At 44.8% G+C, this 25,781-nt stretch overlaps 1 protein-coding gene across 11 annotated transcripts in view; it reads left to right on the top strand.

The window, feature by feature from the left end:
- Nucleotides 1–25,781, top strand: part of SEPTIN11 (septin 11) — a 104,167-nt gene that overhangs the window by 29,161 nt on the left and 49,225 nt on the right. For all 11 annotated transcript variants that reach the window (XM_061583325.1, XM_061583329.1, XM_061583331.1 and 8 more), the window contains exons 2-3: nucleotides 17,496–17,610; nucleotides 20,651–20,846. In XM_061583325.1, the coding sequence (XP_061439309.1) occupies nucleotides 17,496–17,610; nucleotides 20,651–20,846 (311 nt within the window). The remainder of the gene's footprint in view (nucleotides 1–17,495; nucleotides 17,611–20,650; nucleotides 20,847–25,781) is intronic.

The raw sequence follows: 25,781 nt of genomic DNA, 5'->3' as shown, positions 1-25,781 counted from the left end.
CAAAAAACATTCTTGCAAGCAGAGCACGCAGCTGCTGACCCTTCCCCTCCCATCAGGCCCCCCAAAAGCAGGGCCGGCCCTATCATTAGACAGAGTGGGGCAATAATAGCCACCATGAGTTCCAGTTAGCTGCCATGAGTTCCAGTTTTGGAAAAATGGTGGGGTATAAATAAAGATAATAATCGTCATCATCATAACCTCAGGTGGCAGATACTTGTGGGGTGGGTAACTCTGGGAACCCTCTGGCCATTCCCCATCAGTGCGTTGAAGTAAGATTCAGCTGCCAGTCCAGTCTGCTTCAGTACATGAAATGGAGAGGGGGTGCCATCTTGTCCTTGCCTCAGGCAGCAAAATGCTTTGGAAAAAACCTGTCCCCCAAAAGACCAGCTCTGCAAGCAGCTTCTGCTCTCTCTGACTCCCAGTTCATTGTGCAAACTGCCTTCTTTTTCCACTTTTCCACCCTCTTTTGTATAGCATTGGGCTCGATCCCCACCCCCTGCAAGTAGATTGCCTCCATATTGTGGGAAAACATCTGCTAAAACCATCACGCTCCCACTGAGGGAATATCAGTGCATCATCTCCGATTATTAGCTAGTACAGTAGGGCCCCACTCATACGGCGGGTTACGTTCCAGACCACTGCCTAAAAGTGAAACCCGCTGAAAAGCAGAACTCCTTCAATAAAATGGCACCTGACGCCTGAAACATGCCGTAGAAACGGAACAAGCGCTGTATGAGTGGGGCCTTACTCTAATTTTAGCCGCCATATTAGTGGAACGCCGAAAAGCAGGGCCCTAATAATCAATATTATCAATACAAGGCTGGCCACTCGTCACAACAATGCCTTTACCATGGCTAACAGCTGCTTTCAGGGGGACAAACTGGAATGTGACTGTCTGCCTGGATGTAACATGTTGACATCAGCAGCTTTTCTTTTCTTGTCTGTTTACCTGCAAAATGAGGTGAGGGTGATGAGCTTACGTGCAGTAGGAGAAATCTGCAATTTGAATTGTATCCTCTGGATCAGATTGATTGAATGTCTGGATTACATTTGGATATTCATCTCCTGGCCTTGCGATATGAACTTAATGGCATGATTTCACACTGATTGGATTTTCACATACTTGGAGCTTAAGTAGGTGGAGTTATAATTCTGTTTTACTGTATTTCATTGTATACAAACGCTGTGTGTGTATGTTTTTTTTAAAAATCCATTTGTACAGTCTGTCTGTAGAGGCACACCGGACTGTAATTTGTTAAGTGTAGCTGCCATCCAGGGATCAGTTGTTGGGTGTTTGAATGTCTGGACAGAGTTTGCTAAGCAGGGAAGGAACTCTGGGTGGGTAGGGTCCTAATTTTGTGGCCTGTTGAATGATTGCCCAGTGATGCAGATGCCCTCACCTTGTCAGATATGAAAATACTGTGAAATGTTTCAGGTAGAATGTTCATCAGTGCCTCTGAGCTCCACCCCCAAAGCTTTGTTTTGTTTTATTAGTCCCCCCCCCAAAAAAAAATGCATTTCAAGCACGTTTAGCTGCCGTTATAGCCAATGGGTGTTTTTACATTGCCTCTGTAATGCATTATACCCAGGATGCAGAATGCATAGGACTTGGTTTTCTCTATAAGGTATTGAAAAATTACATTGCACGCAGCTGTAGCTTGGGCATTTTATTGCCCTGTACAATGCCACATTAATTGCAGAACTATTGGGCAAAAGCCTCTGCTGTGTTTCTGATATTGGCAAAACAGTACAGCGAGCATCTGTTTTAAGGCGTCTCATTTTCCTGTCACTTGAGAGTATCTAGAAGGTAGCCTCTATCAGTGCTTCAGTGTGAAACAATTTTAAGCATGGTTGTTTGGGTCAACAAGCTTTTTTTAAAGAACCACAGTTCCAGGCTGGGTGTTTTGTCTTTGTTTTTAAGTTTTCAGGGCTGCTAGTCTTTAAGCCGTTCATTCCAGAATGCTCCCATTAAATTCAGTAGAGTTAGATGCATTGATAAGCTTTGTGGATTCAAAACAGTGCTTTTGAACTCTTAACAGGGGTGTGATAGAAAGGACAGACTGCCACTGTGCTAACAGCACTGTGCAGGTGTAGGTCAGTGATGAGTTAAAAAAAATGCGTTGGAAAAGTTTCTGGAAATATTTTCAGTGCACTAAACAGAGTGTAAACTGATTTAGCGTATTTGATATTTAGTAAACAGAACTTTTTCAAAAACTACTCAATATCTTTATGCTCCAGTAGCCACTTCAGGCATGCTTGGATGAAGCAGATTACCTGCACTCATTTCAATCTGACTTTGCTACTGGGTTTGGACTAAATTGGCCTTGGTCACCCTGGTTGATAGCCTGCATTGGGAGAGAGATGGGGAGTTTCAGTATCAAGGTCTGAAGTCAGATTGAAATGGGTATAGGTAATCCGTAGGTGACCTTGATGATTCTTCTGGATATCTTGGTGGCTTTGATTCCATCAGTCATGGTATCTTCTTGGAGTGGCTCTGTAAGGTAGGAGTTGGGGGCATGGTGACAGAGTGGTCCTGCTGCTACCTGCAGGACTGATCCAGAAAATAGCTTTAGAGGACATCTGTTTGGCTCCATGACATGTGTACCATAGGATTCCATCTTGTCCCTCATGCTCTATAACATCCATATGGAACTGATGGGAGAGGTCATTTGGAGTGAGGTACCACCAGTGTGTGGATGATGCTCAGCTCTTTCTCTCTGTTCCACCTGAATCAGGTGTGACTGTACAGATGCTGGGCCAGCACCTGGAAGCAGTGATGAGCTAAATGAGGCTCAATAAACTGAGACTGAATGCTGACCAGACAGAGGCACTGTTGGTAGGTGGTTCCTGTGCCTGGGAAGCGAAAGGGTAGCCTGTTCTGGATGGTGTCACACTCACCATGAAGGAGCTGGTGTGTAGCTTAGAGATGCTCCTGATCCAACTTTGTCATTGGAGGCCAAGGTGGCCATAGTGGCTAGCTGTTTCCAGCTCCAGCTGTTCACCATGTCCATCCATTCCAGGACCCAGGTAGCCTTGCCGCAGGGATTCATGTTCTGGTAATATCACATGTAGATTACTGTAACACACTCTGTGTGTGGCTGCCGTTGAAGATGGCGCAGCTGATGCGGAATGCTGATGCTCAGTTACTGAGTGCCATATCAAGGAGGAGGCATATTGCACCTATTCCCCATGATCTGCCCTTGGCTGCCTGTTCACTTCTGAGCCCAAGTTCAAGGTGCTAATCTTATTTTAGAAGGCCCTAAGTGGCTCGGGGCCCAAATACTTGAAAGGAGAGCCTTTCCCTGTATGCGCTAACCAGAGGAGGCATTAGGGAAAGTGGGGGACTGCCCCACCAACCCTAGCCAGCCCTCACCTGCCCTGCCTTCTTACTTACATACAGCCCAGGGGATGGCACTGGCTGTCAGCTGCCTCCTACTTAGTCTCAGTGTTGCCCTTGTAGGACTCAGTAGCGGGGATGATGGGGGCAGCCAAAACTACCATTAGTTGGCTCCGCTTGTCATTGGCTCTGACACCTGCTCCCATTGGCCTCTCTGCCTTCCTCTGACAGTCCCAATGGGGACCAGCCACCACTGGTGCCAGCCCAGGTGCTGAGATCTGCAGAGGGGGCCCTTTCCATTGTCTTTCCATTGGGTGATGCCCATTGGGTGGTGACTCAAGAGAGAACGGCCTTGTCTGCTGTGGCACCCTGTTTGTGCAGCCCCTTGCATCTGGTAGTGTGACAGGAATGATTAGTAGCTCAATTTCGTCATCTGCTTACATCTGTTCACCTCCTGAATGAAGTTTTCGGTTGAGCAGTCAAGACTACATCTGTGGTGTGTATGGAATGTGTATCCACTCACTGCTGTGTTGATTACGGGCTGTTTTATTTGGGTTTTAATGGATCCATTTTAAATTGTTCGGTCATTGTTGTATTTTACGGTTTAATGTGTAAATCACTCTGATTGTTAGCATAAAATGGTATATAAACAAATAACTTTGAAATTTCCCAGGCTTGCCTAATCTTGCATTGGCATCCATTCATTGTTCCCAATTATTTTTTTAAGAAACAGTGAATTGTCAGGAAATATAAAATTTTCCACGGAAAAAAATTAAGCTCTGGAAACCTTTTCCGACCAGAAAATGTTCAGCTCCACATCACTGCTATGGTGCATCGGGCAGGTGTCCAGATCTTGTAAGTGTGGATTTCATGGACAATTACTCAGGGTTAAAAACAGCGTTAGCTTATTTCAAGAGCAATGAAAACAAATTCACAGTAAAATGGTCTGGGATGAATGGGATTAGAACTAATAATCTTCACCTAAGCCTGTTCCCACCCAGCTCATCCCCTCTGCTCTCAGCTCTCTTCCAACTCTTATAGAGACCAAATTTCCACCCCCCATTGCCATTCCTTCAACCCCCCTTCTTTACTTGCACTTTAAGAACATAAGAACATAAGAAAAGCCTGCTGGATCAGGCCGGTGGCCCATCTAGTCCAGCATCCTGTTCTCACAGTGGCCAACCAGGTGCCCGGTGGAAGCCCGCAAGCAGGACCCGAGTGCTTTCCATACTCTGAACCTATCTCCCCGTTCCCCTCACCACACAAACCCCAAATATTGTTAATTACATAACCTCCGTGAACTCATAATGCATCCTATGTTTTGCTGGGGTTTTGAGGTCCATCAGATTAATTTCTGATTGAGGTCAACTTGAGTTCAGACTCCATACCAGCCATGAATTCACTGCCTCTGTGTAAAAAGGAGATAGCAGTGCTCATATATTTCTTGTCTTCGTGTTTGGCTTTCATATGTCTGGCAATGCAGGGTAGAAATAGTTTTAAATCCCTCCTTTTGACTTTACAAGGTGAGTTTATTTACTTTGTCGTGAAAAGGCCCTGTACTTTTTAAAAGCAGAAATTGTTAATGTAGTTTTTAATATATATTTTGAAGGCTTAAATAGGTTAGATGTCCAAATCACCTTGCTACTTGGGACCGGTGAAATTTGGAGCCACTTGTGTGTAGAAGAGGTTAGATGGGGGGGGGTGTTGAGGAGAGGGGAGTCTGCTTCCAGTTGTGACGTGTCACACAGAGATTCAGGGCCCTTTCGGACTGGTAGGTTTGTGTGTGTGTGTATTCTGCAACATGTCATTGACACAATAATAGTCCTTTAGAGGTGGATTCATACTGGACCATCCACACATCATTCCGCTTTATTGGTTGTTCTGCAATACCTCCCCAGTGCTACTGCACTGTTGACTTCTAGAGGGGTACTCTTGCACTCCATGCAACAGGATTTCAGCAGGGAGTTGGGGGGCATGTACTGATTAGAAATGAAGCAATATGACCACCCCAAAACACAGGAGAATAGGAAGCTGCCTTATACTCAGTCAGAACGTTGGTCCATTTAACTTAGTATTGTCTGCACTAACTGGTAGTGGCTGTCCAGGGTTTCAGGCAGGAGTGTCTCTCAGCTCTACCTGGAGATGCCAGGGATTGAATCTGGGACCTTCTGCATGCAAAATGGACCCTGTTCCACTTAGCTATGACCCTACTCCTAAAAGTTTTGCAGGTGCAAACTAACAGAAGCAGGATTGCTCATAACCACCCCAATACCATCATGAGCACAAATAATTGTGAGTGCACAACAGAAAGGATGTCTGGAGGAGGTTTCATTGCAAGTCATGGTTAAAGTCTGCTGGAGAATGAGTGAGACCATAATAGCTTCTATCAGCAAACGTTGTCCACAACAACAAACCTGGAGTTTGCTGATGTAACTTGGCGGAGCTGCCTCCCAATGTAGTCCAGCCTACTAACAGTGGGCTCCTGCCGGGAGGAAGGGCGGGATATAAATCAAATAATAAATAAAATGAACAGTGGCTATGTCCACAAAATGTGACTGCTTCATGGCCAGGGATGATGGGAGTTGTAGTCTAAAAGAGGTTGGGGAGAGTTGAGCTAGATCAGTCTTTCCCAATCAGTGTGCCTTCATATGTTGTTGGACCACAACTCCCATCTTTCCTGACCATTGGCAATGCTGGCTGAGGCTGATGGGAGTTGTGGTCCAACAACATCTGGAGGCACACCGGTTGGGAAAGGCTGGGCTAGATAGTCAACATAGAAGGCTCCATCTAGTGCTTTTGATTCTCTATATAAGAAGTTTGCTGTTTTATGATGCCCCCCCATTTGACTTTTCTCATTGTCCTTTCCTCAGATGTGCTCGTAATTGTTTTAATATATTTTAAAGTCTGTTTTTATGATGTTTTAAAGTGTTTTCAGTGCTTTTGTTTGCTGCCTTGGGCTCCTACTGGGAGGGTGGGATATAAATTAAACAAACAAACAAACATGTACGTAGGGACTGTTTTTCACTCAAGAAACAAGATTGCAATCTGAAATGATTACAGGCCTGGCTCAAGAGTCATGTGATTCATTAGTGCCACTCAGATGATCTCTAGTGAATGATCCAAGATCAGTGGCGATATACATTACAGCATAGGTAGGGAATTAGAAGATTGTTACAGCATTAAGGTGGGGACCAGCCATTAGATTCTGAAGACCCTGGGATACTTCACGATGAAAAGACAGGCCTTGGGAATCCTCTGCCACTGAACAGCTAACATGAAAAAAAATAGCAAGTGGACCTTTTCACATATGGGACCCAACTTCTTTCTGTGGCAGAATGAGTGGCGGAATGCTGAGATGGTGTGGTGGACTGTTAAAATCAGACTGCTTCCCATTGAAAGAGAAAAAACTCAATGCAAGAAGAAAGCTAGTATGTATGGGGAAGATATTCTATCACTGATTTCCTGCTGTGCTAACTTTCTACATGCTTTTTGTTATGTAGAGGAGCATAAAAATGTGAGATCCCCTCCTCCCTGCCACTTGCAGTCTGTATGGTTAATTTTATCATCTCATGTCTGCTGCATTTGTTGATTAGGCCAAAGTATTCATTTTACCACTGCTGCAGATGTTTAATTATCAGCCTCATTATAATGACTTTATGAGAATCTTTACACGCTAGAGTGTCTCATGGGCTTCTGTACAGCCGCTTTTGAAAACTTGTTTATGGTCTAAAATATCGATGTGATACTTAAGAGTAGTATAATTAAATGCAACCATGTTCTATTCCCCTGTGGGCACAGAATGTGAAGGAGCTGTGAGAAAATTCCTCTGTCTTTGCCTGTGTAAAGAATGTTTGGGTTTTATGGTGTTTGATATATATATATATATTTAAACTGATTCTGGTGGCATTCCAGGGTGCTTAGGCATCTATAGTTTTCTATTAATGCAGTAACAAGAGGGTGGGGAAGGAGTCGTATCAGATAGCCTTGTGGGTTGATACGTTCTCTCCACCTCTCCACAACTACTTAAGCATTTATTATGACTCTGCCTCACATTGAGCAAGATTAGCAGCTGGGAGAGCTCTCTGAGGCACTGCTAATATATTTTTCTCCCTGTCTGCAAAAAAGCGAAGAATTTTGGCTTCAAAAGCTTAAACACAATGTTGTGCCCAATCAAAGATTTCAGCAAAGGCTGACAGATTTCTTCAGCACTTGATAGCACTTTATATAAATCTCATTGTGATTATGGCAGGAGTTTTAAAATAGCCGCTCGCCCAGGATGAATGTGAGTGCCTGCAGGCGATCAAGCTGCCTTTGTAAACTGAAAGATTGCTGGAGTTCTTTATACATAGTGTGTGTCTCTAAATCACTAAAATAACACAAGAGTCTTATGGCACCTCAAAGACTAACGGATTTTTAAAAAATAAGATTAACTTAAAGTCACTAACATAGGCATGCAGGGGCACACAAGCTAGTAGAAATATTTGTGGACTAGTGACTTATTTTTGAAGTCTTTGTTATATTCCTTTTCAAAGCAAATACACACCATTCCATAGGTCAAGGTTATCCTGCTATGTTAAAGTACACATGTGCAACATTGCACAGTATAATTGTGGGAGTAAATCCCATTGGATTCAGTTGAACCTAAGTATGTTTAGGACTAGAAGGTAAAATGTTTAATATTGTAGTCTGCATATCAATTCACTCTGGAGTTCTGAAAGATGGCACTGCCAACAGCTTTTCAGCAAAGTCTTCTGGGTTTGGGAAATTGCCTTAATCTTTGTTAGTCAGCTTTTCATTCAATGGAATGTTAGTGAATGCTTTAGAATAAGGGTTCCCAAATTATGGGCCACCAGTAGTCTGCAAGCTTCATCCAGGTTGTTTGCTGCATGCCCATGTTAAATATTCATATTGATTTTTAAATGTATTTTATTGCTTATTTTATTGCATTAAATTTGAATTCTGTGGAAAGCAATGAAAGAATACAAATAACAATTGAAAAGTTTCTAGCACAGCACATTACGATTGCCACAACAGGTAGAAAAATCATTAAGTAGTCCGCCAAGACCCATCAGCAATTTTCAAGTGGTCAGTGGGGGGGGGAGTTTGGGGACCACTGCTTTAGAAAATGCCCAGAAGAGTTTCCCAGTTAGCTATTGTTATGACTTTGGGCCAGATGAGAAGCGCACTCAGTGTGGGCAGTTGCATTGCGTTCAGGGGTTGCAAGCTGGAGAACTTTGAGTTTTGAAAATGCATGATATGGGAGGTGAGGGCCTGCAGCTGTTTCTCCTCCTCCTGCCCCAGGGAGTTCAGCCCAACCCCTCCTCCCTCCTTGTCCATAGTAGTGTAAATTCCTACTACTACAGCAAACATGAAACCCTGCCTGTTACTGCAGTGGGAAAGGAATAAGCAGCCACCGGTACCATTTAAAGCAGGGATGGGGGACCGGTGGCCCTCTAGATATTGTCAGTATTCCCAACCTTCATCAGCCCCAGCCAGCATGGCCAGTTATCGGGGATGATGGCCGTTGTAGCCCAACAACATCTGGAGAGCCACAGGTTTCCCATCCCTGATTCAAAGGGCAAATTCTTGCTTTCTACATTACGTGCTGGCAACTTAGAAGAGAAGGGTGGCCTGCTTTGTCTGGTGTTGCTGCAATGTTTGTCTACACAAGCTACTGACACTATTGGATCATAGAATGATAGAACAGTAGAGTTGGAAGGGTCCTAGAAGGCCATCCAGTCCAACCCCCTGCTCAATACAGGAATCCAGCTTAAAGCATACCCGAGGTGGCTGTCCAGTGTTGGGATGGAGAGCCCCCAACTTCCATAAGTCATTGATCCCATTGTCGTAACGCTCTAACAGTTAGGAAGTTTTTCCTGATGTTCATTCGAAATCTGGCTTCCTGTAACTTGAGCCCATTGCATGGGATCATGCCCACGCAGGCTACTAGACATCTTTGTGCATGGAAAGAACACTGAAGTCCCTGCATGCAGTGCTGCCTGCTTTTGAACTGGGTCCTTTAGCTGTGCTTTCTAACAGCTGTGTTGGCTCTGCCGTTGAGAAGAGCAAGGTGGCTGTTTCACGCAGCAGTTGGTGGGCTGGGAGTGGAGGTGGCAGCTCCCCCCCCCCGAGCCCCACGGCAAACAGTGGGTGAGCATTGCATGCAAATCAGAACAGTGTGGCATGCACCCACTGAGCTACATCTGGAATAAATTGGCTGTGGGCATAATATCTACGCTACAGATCTTACACCATCTTCTAACCTGCTCAGTCGTGGCCCTTAATTGGGCAGCTAGAAGCTTGGGGACCTTTAACTATTTCCCAGCATCCTCAACACTCCACTTCATGCTTTTTTGAGCTTCCAAAGAGATGGTGAGTGGCCACAGGGGACCTCGCAGTGGCGTGCATCTGGTTCCCTAAGAAGGCTCACCAGAGTCGCGCTTGTTGGTTATGAGACATGGCTTTTTAAATGGACATTTGCTGCTCAGCTGTGCTGCTGAGGATGCTAAAGGAGTAGGCTTTTTGTTGTCTACTGGGCTCATGTGCATGCGTGCATGATTTAAATTCTTTCCTTTTATTTGTAAGCCACTTTGAGGACCTTCAGATGATAAAGTGGACTTTAAAGGTAGCTACGAGAGCCAGTGCGGCATAGTGGCTAGAGTGTTGGACTACGACCTGGGAGACCAGGATTCGAACCCCCACACAGCCATGAAGCTCACTGGGTGACCTTGGGCCAGTCACTGCCTCTCAGCCTCAGAGGAAGGCAAACCCCCTCTGAATACCGCTGACCATGAAAACCCTATTCATAGGGTCGCCATAAGTCTGAATCGACTTGAAGGCAGTCCATTTCCATTTTCCAAATGTAGCTACAGTTCTCAAGGCTTTTTTTCTTTTTAAGGGAGATGTCATGACAGTTAAAGGGCTTCCAAATAGCGCTTGAGAAGGCCCGTTAACTTCATCGATAGAACGCTGCCAATGAACATCCAAGTAACGGCATCCTTTGCCCTTGGAAAAACTTGGCTTGAATGTCCTTATTCCAAAGGCGGAGGGGGGGAAAGCAGGATGTCAGCAGGCCAGCGGGCCAAGAGTAATGCATCCATTTGACTCATGCTCTGGGCTTCCTCTTGTTCCCCCTGGCTCCTCGCATTGCTTTAGCTCTTTTTTTGTTTTAAGCTGTAGTAGTCGTAATGTGGCATTTCCACCAGAAGTCTTGAAAAAAGGCTGATTTACACTTTGCCTTATCGGCTTAAAAATGCAGCCGTTCAGATTGGCAGTTCAGGACTAGGCATGTGGAGGGGGACAGAACATCTGTTTTTGATTGGACTTTGCCTTTGGAAATTCTTCATATTTGTTTGTCACATTGTGTGTGAGCACTCTCTCCCTCTCCCTTTCCCCTCTTCCCTTTTCTAGCTTTACAAGACTCGCAGGAATGTCCACACATGGTTCTTATCTTCCCCCTCCCCACCAGGAAAGGGGAAAGAAAGGAGGGGTGAAAAGCCGCCCTTCAGCTTTTTCTGCCGGTTAGCAATTTGTGACATGAGAACTGGTATATGCATTAGTCACTTCTACTCCAAATAGAAATGTTAGCGGTTTGGAGAGAGAAAGAGAAAAAAAAACCCTAAGGAAGGGAAATGGCCTTTTATGTCGTTCCTTGGCAGAAATGGCGCTATTGCCGCTTGGAGTTTGAACTGACCTTTTTAGCCGAACATTTTGCCTTGAAGATCAATGTTTGTTCTCGCTGTAAAGAGAGCAAGTCTGGGTTGTCACATCTGAGTTGCGGCCGGGTACAAGCACCCCTCCCAAACAAGGAGCCCACCCCTTCCCACCTAGTATATTTTGCTCACTTAGAAATATACTTTGCCCCTTCTGTGCCGCCCCCCCCCGATATTTTTTTCTGGTACTGCTGCTGGTTGGGGCTCTTTTGTAAAATGAAGATACAACCACCATCACCCTGCAAAACATAACCCCCAAAGAGGGGGACAAAGGCGAAGTGGGGCAAAGGGCTGTTAATCTTCTCTTTAGGATTCCCCAGTGGAGGAAGGGGCTTTCAACATGTGGCTGTTGCCTGTTTTCTTCTTCAGAAAGTCACCAAGAGTGTTCTGGAGGACTAGATATGCGTAAGTGTCCCTTTCCTGCTCTGTGTAGAGATCAAAAGACCTGTTTATCTCACTTATGTCTGCCCTCTGAGTGCATCCAGTGCGTTACATAAATTTCTTCTGAACTGCGTGTCTGCTTTGCATTTGCCGTAGGGGACATCAGAGGTAGCTGCCTTGTGCTGTCAGACTCTTGGTCCATCTTGCTCAGTGTTGGATGCTACACTGACTGGCAGGAGCTTCTCCAGGGTTCAGGCAGGGGACACTCCTGGCCCCACGAGATGCTGTGGATTGAGCCTGGGACCTTTGGCATGCAAAGCAGGGGGGGGGGCTTTCCCACTAGGCTCATATTTTCAGTCTCAATGTGATGTGAAAAACCTGCCTGGTTTTTGTGGCGATTTCATTTTCATGTTGCATGTTCAGGGCACTGATCTGTGAAAGTAGACACGAGATGTTCCACAAAGTACACCCCAACAATTTTTGCACATTGCATGTGTATTATTATCCAAGATCACACCTTGTGTTCCCCTTTCTAGATCATAGGTAACACCAGAGATGTGAATCATTGGTGCACATTTTGTACAAATAATAAACTTAACTTTGCATCATAAATAAGCGCATAGCTATTCTAAGCCATTATTCTACATGCACAGTTGGCTTAACAGAGTGGCAGCTTACACCATTTAAGCTTCTTATGTGCGTGGGGTGGATCTGACAATTCACAAACACGTGAAGGGCCATAGCTCAGCAGCAGAGCATCAGCTTTGCATGCAGAAGGTCCCAGGTTCAATCCCTGGCATCCCACCAGTTAAAACAGCTAGACTGGTGAGAACTAGGGAGAGGGCTTTTTCAGTTGTGGCCCCCACTTTGTGGAATTCCCTCCCAAATGATCTCTGCCATGCCCCCTCTATGATGAGCTTCCGCTGGGCCTTGAAGACCTGGCTCTTCAGGCAGGCTTTTGGGGTGGATTAGGTTTTATTATTGTTGTTGAGATTTTTAATGTTTTAATGTATTTGTACGTTTTTATTTTGTACGTTGCCCAGAGTGGCTGGACAGCCAGCCAGATGAGCAACTAATAAATTTAATAAATAAATAAATAAATAAAATCTCCAGGTAAGGCTGGGAGAGACCCCAGTCTGAAGCCCTGGAGAGCCACTGCCAGTCAGAGTAGACAATACTGAGCTGGATGGATCCAAGGATCTGACTCAGTATAAGGCACCTTCCTATGTATTCTGAACAGTTGTCCACAACAAGATCCCTACTGAAAGTATAACTCCTTTACTGAAATCTTCTTTTTCAAAAGTGAGCACACCTCTCTGAATTCAGATGCATTAGGAGTAGCCAGAGTGGCTCCATCAATCACAGATTTGGGTGTTTGTGTGTATCTTTAATGCATTGTAGGATCCCCAGTTCCTTTCCCGGCAACTGCAGTTGGCTCACGACAACCTTTGCCATCAGCGAGTAAATTATTGTTAACGGGATTTCTTTAAGCTGCGAGTCTTAAGGAGAGGAACAAGCTTTCAACTTTTAAGATTTGTTTGGCAGGGAAAAGCTGTGGAGGAAGAATGGGTTCCTTGGAGGGAAGAACTTAAATCAAATCAAGAGCTTGCTCTGTTAGTTGTTTCTTATTGTGCTCACTGGCTGGCTTGGTAAACATTGTCTATGTGGCATCTTTTAAAATTAGTACAAGCTACAGAGGGATCCGGGAAAAGTTGTGTTGCTTGACAAGTATACAAACTCTGCATGGGGGTATTTCGGGTTGGGAATAAGAGTATACACAACGGCCTTCAAAATTTACTTCCTGGGTGACCAATCCTTCTGTCCACCTGCCGTGCCCGGCTCTGTGTCCCCTTTTGGCCTACTAACCAGGGCTATGCATAGCCCCCCAGTGTGGTTCAGGGCTTGAGATGGAACCTTGAATTAGGCCAGATTCAAGCCGGGAAGTCACGGGTCTGAACCAAATCAGGGCCTTGCACAGCCTTAATTGTTTAATTAGGGTTTTAAACCCTAATTAAGCATGCAGTCAGCGGCAAGGGGCGGGGGAGAAGGAGACAGGCAGGGACTTTTCACCTGCATCTTCTCCCACTCCCACCCCACCCACATGCTTAATCAGGGTTTTGAACCCTGATTACACATGTGGTTGGTGGCAAGGAAAGCTGGCAGAAAAAGGCAGGCTAGAGTCTCTGCTTGCATCTCCTTCCCCCCCCCCTTGCTGATGACCACATGCTTAGTCAGGGTTAGCCCCTCGCTGGATCGTCACCTTGTAGTGGTGAGTGGGCTTGCGTGTTCCAATGAACCATTGGGAGTCATGTACTCCTAGCAGAGTCACCCATGGCGGTAAGGTCAAGGGAGAGGAACCAGACAAAGAACGATCCAAGAAAGTCCTCAACGGCAGATGGAGGATAACAATGTGTATGTTACAACGACTGTGAAGGCGGATGAAGGCTGCAGCAGATAAAGGACTTCCAATCATCATGGTACCCATGCCATTGGATCAAAGCCTTTTTCTGTCAAGATTGTGTGTTGATCGTGGTGCACCGATCTCCCCACATAAAACAAATTCACGCACAGGTGTCTTCCATAACAAAAGTCCCATGGCGATTGGCAAATGGCGACGGGGGCAGGACTGTGAAATCCAGAAGCCCCTAGTCATGGTCTGGTACATTGGCGGTGGATACAGATTCAGAAGTCTCCATTGTTAAAGACTATATTTTGGAAGACAATCTTAGTCACGAGTGATTGCCAAGAAGAAGTCAGAGTTTAAAACCCTGATTAAACATGTGGTTGCCCAAATGCCCCTGCCTTTTTTTACAGTCCTGGCTCGCTCTGGATGGACCCAACCCTGGGGTGATCCGGGGATGCTTCGACCCGTTCCTGGCAAATCCTGAATCAACCTGAATCAGTTTGGGGTCGGGGATTTGTCCAAAGCTGGTGCACAGCTATTGGTTACCTTCCCTCTTATAAAACTGCTGCCTGCTTTCCTGCTTGCTACCATCGCTGATCCCCTTGTACTGTGCAGTTGTTCTGGATCTGAGATATGGAACCTGGTCATTGGATCACCTCATCTACATGTTTATGCGATACTAGTCCTCTTCAAGCATTCCTTTCTCCACGTGACTAACCTTATGGCGAGGGGAAAGGATGGAATGCATGCTCAGCCCCTGCCCTCTCTACATGTTCAAGGGTAACTGTCTGCAGAAAGGAGGCCTGCTCTACTTGTAGAGGGTTCCCATGTATTTAAGAACCATAGAAAATGAGGATTCTAAAATGTGCCTCCCCACTGCAGACAATCTTCCTCCAAGTCATGGAGGGTGACTCATTCCTGCCCCCTCCAACCTGTGATGTTAGCAAGGAATGCTTGAACAAGGCTACTCTCAAGAATTTCGAAGGAAGCTGGAGAAGTGAGGCTTCCCTGTACAGAAGCCATGTCGACCCTTCCTCAGCAAGGCTTATTCTTCTGTATCCCCTTAGCCATTAGAACCTTGAAATGTTTTCCACCACTGTACCTTGAGCAGAAGTGAATTCTTACAGAAAATCCTATTGTGCTTCCTGTTTGATCAAGGTTTGGGATTGGGAAATCCCTTGAGCTTCTTGGCTGTGGACCCAGTATACTTGAATGCATCAGAAATGGATAGATATTTCTTCTTATTTGAAACGTTGCATGCAATAAAAAGCTTATTGGAATCATTTAAATAGAAAATAAAATAAAACCTTATGTCAGCTCTGGAAGATACCCAGACTCTACTGGTATAGACAAGTCCACGGGAGAAAGGAATTTTCCAGGGACGGGGCAGTTGGCAAGAACACCCATCTGCAAGCCCTTGTTTTCCTGATTTGGTGCATAGGTGGTAAAGTAGCTTGTAAATAGCCACTAGCCTACTCATCTGTGGTGAGTAGGACTTTGCTTTAGTCGAGCAGAAGGGCTGATCCTGTAAATTGGAAGGCACATGATTCTTTACTTCCAGGCTGTTTAATTATCCCATGAATGGCTAATATATACGTAGTAAAAAATGGTTTGTGAGCTAGCAACTTGTGTGTGGACATATTTGTAAGGCAGACTAAGAATATCCTCCCAAGTCAGTCTTAACGGTCATGATGGAGCAAGTGGAGTTGAGACCAGAATGTTAGACGTGAAACGCAGCGTAACATTTATGACAGTTATTCACAAGATTGGAGTTTGCATCTGTTGCTCAGAATAAATGTATCTTGCTGGAGCCAAAAGTGGGAGTCAAGTGAATTGATTTTATCTTATACTGGAAATGGTCTTTCCTGTTGCTTGCCTTCGTGGTTTGAATGTAAGCTCTGGGGATCCTTGGGGCCATAGAAAGGAGGGCTCTCCTTGAGCTGGGAGAATTCTCTGCCCTCCTCCTTCAAGGACTGCTGAAGGACAGCAGATGACTGAGGGCAAAGTTGTGCCGTTTCAGTTTTATGAGCTTCGGTGAGCAGAGCCTGGTTTGGTTTATAAATAGTAGCCCAAACTGGAGATGGTAACTCCAGAAGTGGCTGCCAGTCACATGGCAAACCTTCCTTCTGTGCTTTTTGGGTGGTTGCAAGGGAAGCTTGTCTTCCCTGGACCTCTCACCTTTGTTCTCTTGTGCTGATGTTCTTTCTGTTGTGGTTTTCCCCCTGCCTCTTCTTCATTTCTCTCTAGTATAATATAAATGCCCAAACATATACACACTCACTCTTTGAATGGGAAAGGAATTCATCCATTTGACTATAGTTGCTTCTTGCCAGTACTTGAGGCTGCCCCCAAATTCCAACCTGGAAAGTATCAACCTCTGATGGTTTAAACCAGCCTTCATCAACCCAATGCCCTCTAGATGTCTTTGGACTAAAGCTCCCATCAGAAACAATGCTGGCTGGAGCTAATGGAAGCTGTAGTCCAAAACATCTGGAGGGCACCGGGTTGGCTAAGAATGGTTTAAGCAGTGAATTTGTTGAAGCAGCCAATTAGCAGTAGTTTTACCTGAGTGACTGTCTTCTCTCCCTCCCTCCCCAAGTCCTTTAGCTTAAAAGGTTAGTGTAACATATATTAAAAGTGCAGAACTTGCACTTATACATCATGTGGCACTTGTAGGTTCTGCATTTGCAAGGAGTTGATCTTTTATACTTTGGAACTCCCTGCCTATTGACATCAGGCAGGTACCCTTACTCTATTGTCTTAGACACCTGCTAAAAGCCTTTTTATTTCAGCAAGCCTATCCAGACATATAATTTTCTTATCTATAATTGTTTTACCGATAACTATTTTAGATATGTTTGTTTTGTACCAGTTTGTGGATTTTAGCTGGATGTTATTGATGATTTCATAATGTACACCGCTTGGAGAGTTTGGCGATTTAAGAGGTTTACAAATCTTTCTAAATAAATAAAATAAAAACAAATATGCTTGATGTGGCATAGCCATTTTGACCAAACTGGATGTTCATGTAATGTGTAGAATGCAGCTACAGGTTATGTTTCCCCACTCTTAAATAAATAAATACAGGTGGGAGGGTGATTTCTCACTGGAAAGGCAGCGTAATCAAAACAGAAATCTCCCACAGCTATGAGCCATAGAGCAAGGGTGGGGAACATTTTTGGCTCCAGGGGCCAGTTCTTTTTCTAGCCCCACCCTGTGGTCCAACTTTAACAAGTGGGCAGGGTAACATACCTGTCAATCACATGACACTGTTATGATGTCACACGATTGACAGGTACATTGTCCTATCCCTCCCCCCGGTCAATCTCTTGTGCAGGGTTCCAAAGCTTTGGAACCACAGCCAAAGGGGTGTTGCCAGCTTATGCTTTGGAAGCCTCCCCACGCTTCTTCTTTCCATCCGTGTCAGAGATGCAAAGGAGCATCGTGGGGCAGCTTCAAAAAGCAGCACTGGGAGGGAAAAGCAGTTTTCATTGAATAGAAACAGTCTCCCTCTCCCCCAGCAAGGCTCGCTCCTCCCACCCATCTGTCTCAATGGAGAACATACTTTGTGACGTTACCTAATGGTTCATGTTTGTTTTGCTACTTGGAGATAAATAAAATGAAAGCTAACTATATAAGATGTTTCTCTTTGGAATTCCAGAATGATGATCTCCGAAACTTGTCCCTTTCGGGCCATGTTGGTTTTGACAGCCTCCCTGATCAGCTGGTCAACAAGTCAACCTCGCAGGGTTTCTGCTTCAACATCCTTTGTGTTGGTAAGTAATGCTAATGGGCCTCTGAACAAAGGGATTTTCTGCATTCTTTCTGGATGCAACATGCAGGGTGGATGATGTAAAATTCCCCACCCCCCCAGGTGCTACCATGTGTAAGATGTGAAGCATCAGAGGGAATATTATAATAGGAAATGCTCAGCCATTTATACAGATTTTTAAAAAAAATGTTTTAAAATTAGCAAAGCTGTTTCTTCATTTTACAGTGCAGACATTTTGGACGTCACTGTTTCAAACCGAACTAAACTGGAAAAAGATTTTAGATCCTAAGCCAGTGGTTCCCAGACTTCTGGAAGTTGGGGCAAAAGTTTGTTTTTTACTGGATAAAAATTTGAAGTGTACTGGGGTTGGGGGAATTGCATGCATGCTTACCTACCTACATAGTCCCAGTCAAGACATTTGGGGAGGCTCAGCTTAGTTGCCACCATGCACCCCACCCTTCACATAAGAACATACAATATTGGCTTCTAGGTGCCAGCTTAAAACTCATCTGTTCGCCTAGGCTTCTTTTCCTGAACGGTGATGCCAAGTTTTGAGCCTTTCAGCAGGGCGTTGTAGTCTGTGTTAAAAGCAAAGAAAGAAAGAAAAGTCAAATTCAGCATCAAAAAAAGGCAAATACGATGACCTGTATAAATTACACAGAGTTGCATCATTTGTTTTCTTCAGCAGTTTTTGCTGTTTTGCATAATTTATTTTGGCCTATTTGTGGGACTGGCACAGACACCAAAGTCCCAGGTGCCAACCCCGGGAAGTCTCATTCAGCACTATCACTACCACCACCCAGCTTCTGAGATTTCAGGAGGCAGTGCCTTCATGCTCTGATCTTCATTGCTTTGAGAGCTAGAAACTTGCTTTTCTTTCTTTTTCCTTTTTTAAAGGAAGCCCTGCAAGCTGATTGCTGCACTTAGTATCACAATTTACACTTTCTCCATGATCAAGTGGGAACTGTGGCATCCGCACAACCTTCCCTCTGAAGCTACAGGGTGAGCAGTCTTGAAGGCTGTAGCCAAAGTCATCTGGAGTCCGAGTCAAATTTTATCTGTGGAATGCAAAAAGGCCACTGCCTTTTCTTTGCTCTCCCTGCAGGATTAGTATTTTCATATCCATCAAATAAAAAAAAAACCAGATGCAGCAAAAACCGCAGCAAGCTGTGTAACAAAGTGGTTTAAGCTTCTAAAAACTGAAGCAACCAACATTGTTTCCCCAAGATCTCTGCTTTTCGCATTTCTGCGTGTGTGAAAATGAAACAGTTGATCTCTGCACTTTGCTTGGCAGGGCCGAGCTATTCCCATTGCTGCCTGTTTATATGAAATCCGGTTTGTTTTTATAATGAAACTCTAGTATGCAGTTTCGTTGTTCCTTTTTAAAGAGAAAATATTGACTGGAGTTTTATTGCACTAAAAAAAAAAAAAAAAAGCCCACAGAGCATGACTTCCAGCTCGCTGACATCCACAGCTGGTTTACAAGACCTGGATTCCTTTTTGCAAGTGTACTCTGGAGAAGTATTTCAAAATTAGGGTTAGGGCGATGGCCAGTCACATGACTTTCCCCCTACCAGGAGGGAGCCATTTAAGGCTCAGCTGGAAACTTTTGAATGGATGGAGCAATCAAGCACTCTTGGAGCAAGAAGACATAAACTAGCTGTTGATTTTTCTCCTGCCATATTTGATGTAATTTCAATAATGTAGCAAGGGATAAGGGGCATAGCTCAGTGGCAGAGTGTTGGCATTTGGAAGGTTCTGTGTTCACTCTGTGGCATCTCCATCTTAAAAGATCTGAGTGGCAGGGCCAAAAAAGGCCTGAGGGCCTGGAGAGTCGCAGGCCACACTAGACCAGATAGATCAAGGGCCCAGCCTAGCACAATGTGGACTCTTCCCTAAACTAGTCTGCCTACCAATTTAAAACAAGTTAGTTAAAGCTGCAATTCTAAACACGCTTAAAAGGTAAAGGTGTCCCCGCACTTGTAGTGCGAGTCGTTTCCGACTTTTAGGGTGACGTCTTGCGATGTGATTGCCAGTTCCTTCCCTGGCCTTTCTTTACCCCCCCAGCATATGCCGGGTACTCATTTTACTGACCACGGATGGATGGAAGGCTGAGTGGATCTCGACCTCTTTTACCGGAGATTCGACTTCCTCCTGCTGTTGGAATCGAACTCCGGCCGTGAGCAGAGCTTTCGGCTGCGTTACTGCCGCTTACCACTCTTACCACTGGGGAATAAATCCTCTGATGTCCCAAGTCCAAAGCATTATCCCGTACACAAGGCTGGCTTTCAGTTTCAAGACTTTTTCACTTAAAATGATTTTTGTAGGTGCTGCAAAAAGAGCTTAGCTTAACTGCATGTCCTAATAGATTTCCAAAGTACGTTTTTAGTGCGTGTTTTCAGGATACTATTAATAATTGATTATCTCAGCAGCTAAAAGATGTCAAGTAATTCCACTTTAAACTGTTTGTTACCCCCACACACACACTTTCTAGTGTATTTTCCTCATCACTTTCCTTACCACAGAAAGTCCCATTTATTTTCTTTTTTAAGTGGGTTTGTTGCTCAAGAGTAGCAAATCCACTTTAACTGCACAACCTGAATTTGCCAGTCTACAATTGAAGCAGCCTGGGTCTGAAAGAATTCTGAATCTCAGCTGTTTTAACAATAGCAGCAACAAAATGACTGGGAGCTGTCTGTCACTTACTCAGAACAAACTCCTGGACACTGAATTCCTTAATTTGAGTGGGTGTCGTTTGCTCTTGGCTCCAGTTGGTCAGCTCTGGAGTTCTTATAAAAAATAAAGTAGCCTGAAGTTTGCCCTGCCCTGCCCATCTTGTGAAGTTGGGATTTGAACTATAAATTTAATTTAGCAGATCCTGGAGTCTCATTCCCAAGCAGTCCTTGCTGGGACCCATTCCTGTAGCTTTACAATTCTAACATCTTTAAAGAAATATCGTGCCATGAAAACCAGGGAGAAAGTCAGCAGGAGCCTGGCGTTGGGGATGGGTTTCTCAGACTCCTAATCTGAGTGTGTCTCCTCAGGGGAAACTGGCATTGGCAAATCAACGCTCATGGACACTCTGTTCAACACAAAGTTCGAAAGTGACCCCGCCACTCACAACGAGCCTGGTGTGCGGTTGAAAGCAAGGAGTTATGAACTTCAGGAGAGCAATGTCCGTCTGAAGCTGACAATCGTCGATACAGTGGGATTCGGAGACCAGATCAATAAAGACGACAGGTAAAATTAAATCTGTGCCATACAAGATATGCTTTGGTGATCCAAGCACCCTGCTGATTAGAGAGAAGTCTTATTATTATTATTATTATTATTATTATTATTATTATTATTATTTCATTTATTTATACCCCGCCTTTTGGCCAAAAGCCCACAAGGTGGCTTACAAAGAAAAATAAACACAAGTATAAAGTACATCAATAAAAGCAATACAATTTACAGAAATTAAACTAAATAACAAATAACATTATTAAAAAAAAATGTCCAAATGTCGCATGCTGGAAGTTTGATGGAAACTTTGATGGAAAGTTTACATATTTGATTTGTCTCTTATCTGCAGGATGAGATGTAGAATTCCTTTCAAATATGTGATTCCCCACATGGATTCTGAGGTGGCACAGTCCTCTGTGAAAACTATACCACAACAGAAACAGAACTTTAACTGACTCAGTTTTGTTGACATTTTCACCTCTGTGATCACATCATGCCTCTCTCCTTTCAGGTTCCTGTTGTACTCTACATCCCCTTCAAGATTCTAGTCCCTCCCCCTAAAGTAGGAGTACGGAACCTTTTTCAGCCAAAGGGCCACATTCCTTCATGGGCAGCCTTCTGGGGGCCTTACAGCATTGGTGGGTTGGGCCAGAATAAAGAGCAAGCAGAGCAATGAATTGGCTCTTACATTTGTATAGTAGGTTACATGCCAGTTATGCAAAAATCAGGTTTCTACACACACAGCACATGTCTTTGTCCCTCTTCTGGGCAAACTTCTAGGCTTCTGAAAACCATTTGCCACAAGTAATGGATCTTTAGTGTATTATTTCAACCACCAGTCTTACCAGAGTATTCGTGTCTGTCCTCTGTTGCTATATATACCAAACTCCAATATGAGCCACTTCACCGGCGGTGAGCCTTGCCAAAACAATTCTTGAAATATTTGTGTCAGTGTATGAATTTTATCTACAACCCAAAATATGTTGTTTGAATGGCTACCTCTGTATGACAGTCTTTTAAAAACCAGTTTAGCTAGCAGAACTGTTTCCACATAGGCACGTTCTCAGAAACCTAAGAATTTCTAACTTTGCTTCGAAACTGGTTTTGGAAAACGTATACAGTACTTGTACCTAAAAGCCTTCAGTTTGCTGACTGCAGCAGCAAAGCAATTTTAATTACTTCATCTGAATTTTCCTAAATAGGGAATGAGCTTTAGCCAGGAATTCTTGGGATGTGGGGAAGCATTCCAAGGATGCCTGCATTGTAACCCATTCTGAAACGGAAACTTTTTGGCTTCTGTAAAGTTAGGTGGGATACTATAGTGAGTACAAGGAGACTGGCCATGCTATAGCCCCATGCCTGGCAACGCCGCCACAGTTACGTTTTTAGCCTTCCATTCATCCAAGGAGCACATGGTTCCTTACCTTCACAACAATCCTGCGAGGTTGGTTAGACTGAAAAGATAGTGACTGGCCCAAGGTCATCCCTTGAGTGTCATAGTTGAGCGGGAGTTCGAACCCAGCTCACCCCACTCCTAGTCTGATGGGTTAGCGGCGGGGAACCTGAGCGCCAGGTGCAAAATGTCTCTCTGTCTGACCTGTGCGACTCTCTCTAGGGCACATCCCTCACCAGCCCTACCTTCCTTGGGTATTTTTGCCTGGTTGAAATATATCCTTGACCTCTGATCATGCTTCTTGCTTCCCTGAATGGAAGATAAAGAGGTATGTGTGTGTATGTAAAACTGGTCTACTAAAGGTGAGATTTGCATTCATTGCTCCAACCTCTTTTGCTTCTAGCCCCACCCACCGCTGGCAAGACCCCGCCCCCCAGAAGGTACCAAGGAGGGAATGTGGCTCTTGGTCTGAAAACCTTTCCCCAGTTTTGCTGCAGCCACTACACTATGCTCGGTCTCTCTCTTAAAAGGATATCTGGTTGCAGGGCCGGCAAAGGCACCCAGGAGAGCTGCTGCTGGTCAGAGTGGACGCTATTAAACTGTGGTCAAGACTGAGATTGTGCTGGGTTGGAGGAGAAGCTGGGAGAGCCGTTGCAGTCATGACTGCAGGACGTTTTAAGCGCTGTCTTTATGACCTAGGAGAGCCAGTGTGGTGTAGTGGTTGAGGTGCTGGACTACGACCTGGGAGACCAGGGTTCGAATCCCCACACAGCCATGAAGCGCACTGGGTGACCTTGGGCCAGTCACTGCCTCTCAGCCTCAGAGGGAGGCAATGGGAAACCCCCTCTGAATACCGCTGACCATGAAAACCCTATTCATAGGGTCGCCATAAGGTGGGATCTACTTGAAGGCAGTCCATTTAAAAATAAATAAATTATGCCCTAGAAACAAAACAACAGAATTATCTCCTTATGTGCGCAAAGGGGGTGGGGGGAGAGAGGAAAAAGAACTGAAGACTGTAAGAGCAAGCTGCACAGTTTCTACCAATTATGCACAACCAATTCAGTAGTGCAGTGGTGTCCTTTGGATGCAGTGATCTTGCAGGAAGCCTTTGTGCGAAGCGGGGTTCCTGTTGTCCTGCCACGTTAACTAAGAACATAAGAAGAGCCCTGCTGGATCAAGCCAAAGGCCCACCTAGTCCAGCACCTTGTCTTCATGGTGTCCAACCAGATATGTCTGCGAAGCCCACAATCGGGAACTGAGCACAAGAGCACTCTCCCCACTTGTGAATCCCAGCAACTGGCATTCAGAGACAGATTGCCCCCAACAATGGAGGTAGACACAGCTCTCTTGGCCACTAGCCACTGGATTTTCCATTGTTTGGCCCCAGAATCTTTGTTTGTCGCTCAACCCTCTCCGCAACATTATGCCACTCTGGGCTCCTTTGGGAAGAAGGGTGGGATATAAATTTAATAAACAAAATAAATTATGAGTGTTCAGACATGCTGTTTCTTCTCTGTGCCTGTCTCCCTGTAGTACTTTTGCTTCCCACCAGTTTCCTTCAACTGCCAGCTATTTGTTCATTCTTCCGTCCTTTTTCAGTATCCTCCATGCATTTCCATTTTGCTCCTTAGCTCAGCCTTCACATTCCACAGCTATGCACAAGACCACAAACACAGGGTGTCGGCATCCCCGTGCTTGAGGCTCTGTCCAAAAATTGACTGTGGGTCTTCTGCACAACTGCCCAGCACATAGTATGGAATCTGGAGCATAGTTTGGCCTCCTGAGAATCTCAGTTTATGTGGTAGGAAAGGTCAAATTCCTGAAGCTGCATATCAAAGCAGTCTCCCGCTTAAGTTCTAAAGGGAGTCCATTAACTCTCTTCCTCCCCCCCCCCGTTGCAGGTTTGCTGCATTCTGCCCAGTTACAGTTTATAGGCTGTTTGTGAGGGAGACTCTTTCTCATGTCCCACAGTTATTATTAAATCTTTTTAACTTTATGTTCCGCCCTCCAACCCAAAGGTTTCCTAGGCAGTATGCATAGCAGTATGTTAAAATACACAAATCAATACAAGAACCGTAAAACCAACAATATCATACACATAATCAAAACAAAGCATCAGAATGTCAAGAAACCAGCAGCAGTTTATCTCTTACATCAGCCAGATCTTTGGAGACCTTGGGGTAACAGGCAGCTAACAAGTCTAATAAATCATAATAATGTGGCAGGTGTTGTAGCACCTATCCTTTGCAAGTGACCTCGCTGTAGTCCTGTACCATCCCAGCGCCATTCAGGTAAGCGGTAGCAGCGCCACTGTTGGGAGGGTGGCAGTGCAGCACCATCCCACTGGGCCAGCTGAAGGATGATGGGTTGAGCTGGTAGATGTTCTGGCTTCTACCTTATGCCCCATGTAGGCCAGGCCTCTGACCCTGGACCTGAAGGATATCTTGTTTTGGACTGTGTGGGGGCCAGTGCCCTGAGGTTAGTTATTTATCCAGTCATGAGAGTTGTTAGCCGCAGTATTACCATGTTTGATCCAAAGTGTTTTCTGCACTTCATGCCTTAGGCACAAAACTGCAAAATGTAGGTACAAAACTTGAAGCCATCTTCCCTGAACGCAGCTAGTTGCCTCTGACAGGCTCATATTACACTCTGACAATGACTTTTGTGGCTCCAATAGCACTGTTCTTGTTTTCAATCACTGATCTTCTCTTTTTAAGGCAGAAATCCACTATAGGTTGTCATTCCCCTTCTGTTATACCTTTGCTTCTCATTTAAACCAAGGGACAGGACCTTGGGAACAGCTGTAGGGAGCATTAGAAGCTTTTTAATTTAGCTTCCAGCATACAAATGGGATGTCCTTGTAGACAGGCACTCGATCAAAGCAACTGCTAGCTCGTTATGAACTATTTTGACAAAGAGGGTTCATCTTTGTTGAAAAGCCAGCTGTGTCCAATCTCTCTCTAAAAGCACAGAATTCAAAATCCAGTTAGCGCGTAAGCATGTTCCCCTGCCCCAAACTGATCTAAAAGCCTGTTCAGGGGATGGCGGTGAGTGGGTGGGATGTTGGCACATAATTTAGACCCCCTTGTCTGTGGGTGAGCAATTATGCAGGATGGGTTGTGTTTTTCAAACATGGCACCTCGCATAGGGCTGATATTGCCAGCAGCCAACTGTGTGAAATTTGAGCAAACTCTGTCAACTTTCCACCAACTTGACCTGTGCTTGCTATAGCTTCACCAGAGACAGCTGATGGGTGAATAGTCAAAGGGTGCTTTCACACTGCACTTGATTCCGTTATTCTGACGATTTATTTCCTGTTAAATTGCGCATAAAATTTGAGCTTTCACACAACATAACGGGTAGCTCCGGAATTCTGGTGGAATGTAGTGGAAGTTTAGCGCTAATTTCCGCAATAAATGATACCACAAAAATTCCGATAGCAGGCTGGGAACCCGGAAGATTGCAGGAGTTTTGCACTAGCTGCCACTGCTCATGTAACAGCCATCCCAGCATGCAGTGCATTCCTGCCCTTACCAACAGCCGTCCCAGCA

This window comes from Rhineura floridana, chromosome 9 (genome assembly GCF_030035675.1).
Source record: "Rhineura floridana isolate rRhiFlo1 chromosome 9, rRhiFlo1.hap2, whole genome shotgun sequence".
NCBI classification, from domain to species: domain Eukaryota; kingdom Metazoa; phylum Chordata; class Lepidosauria; order Squamata; family Rhineuridae; genus Rhineura; species Rhineura floridana.
The sequence above is the reverse complement of the archived record's forward strand: the minus strand, read 5'-3'. Positions and strand labels throughout refer to the sequence as shown.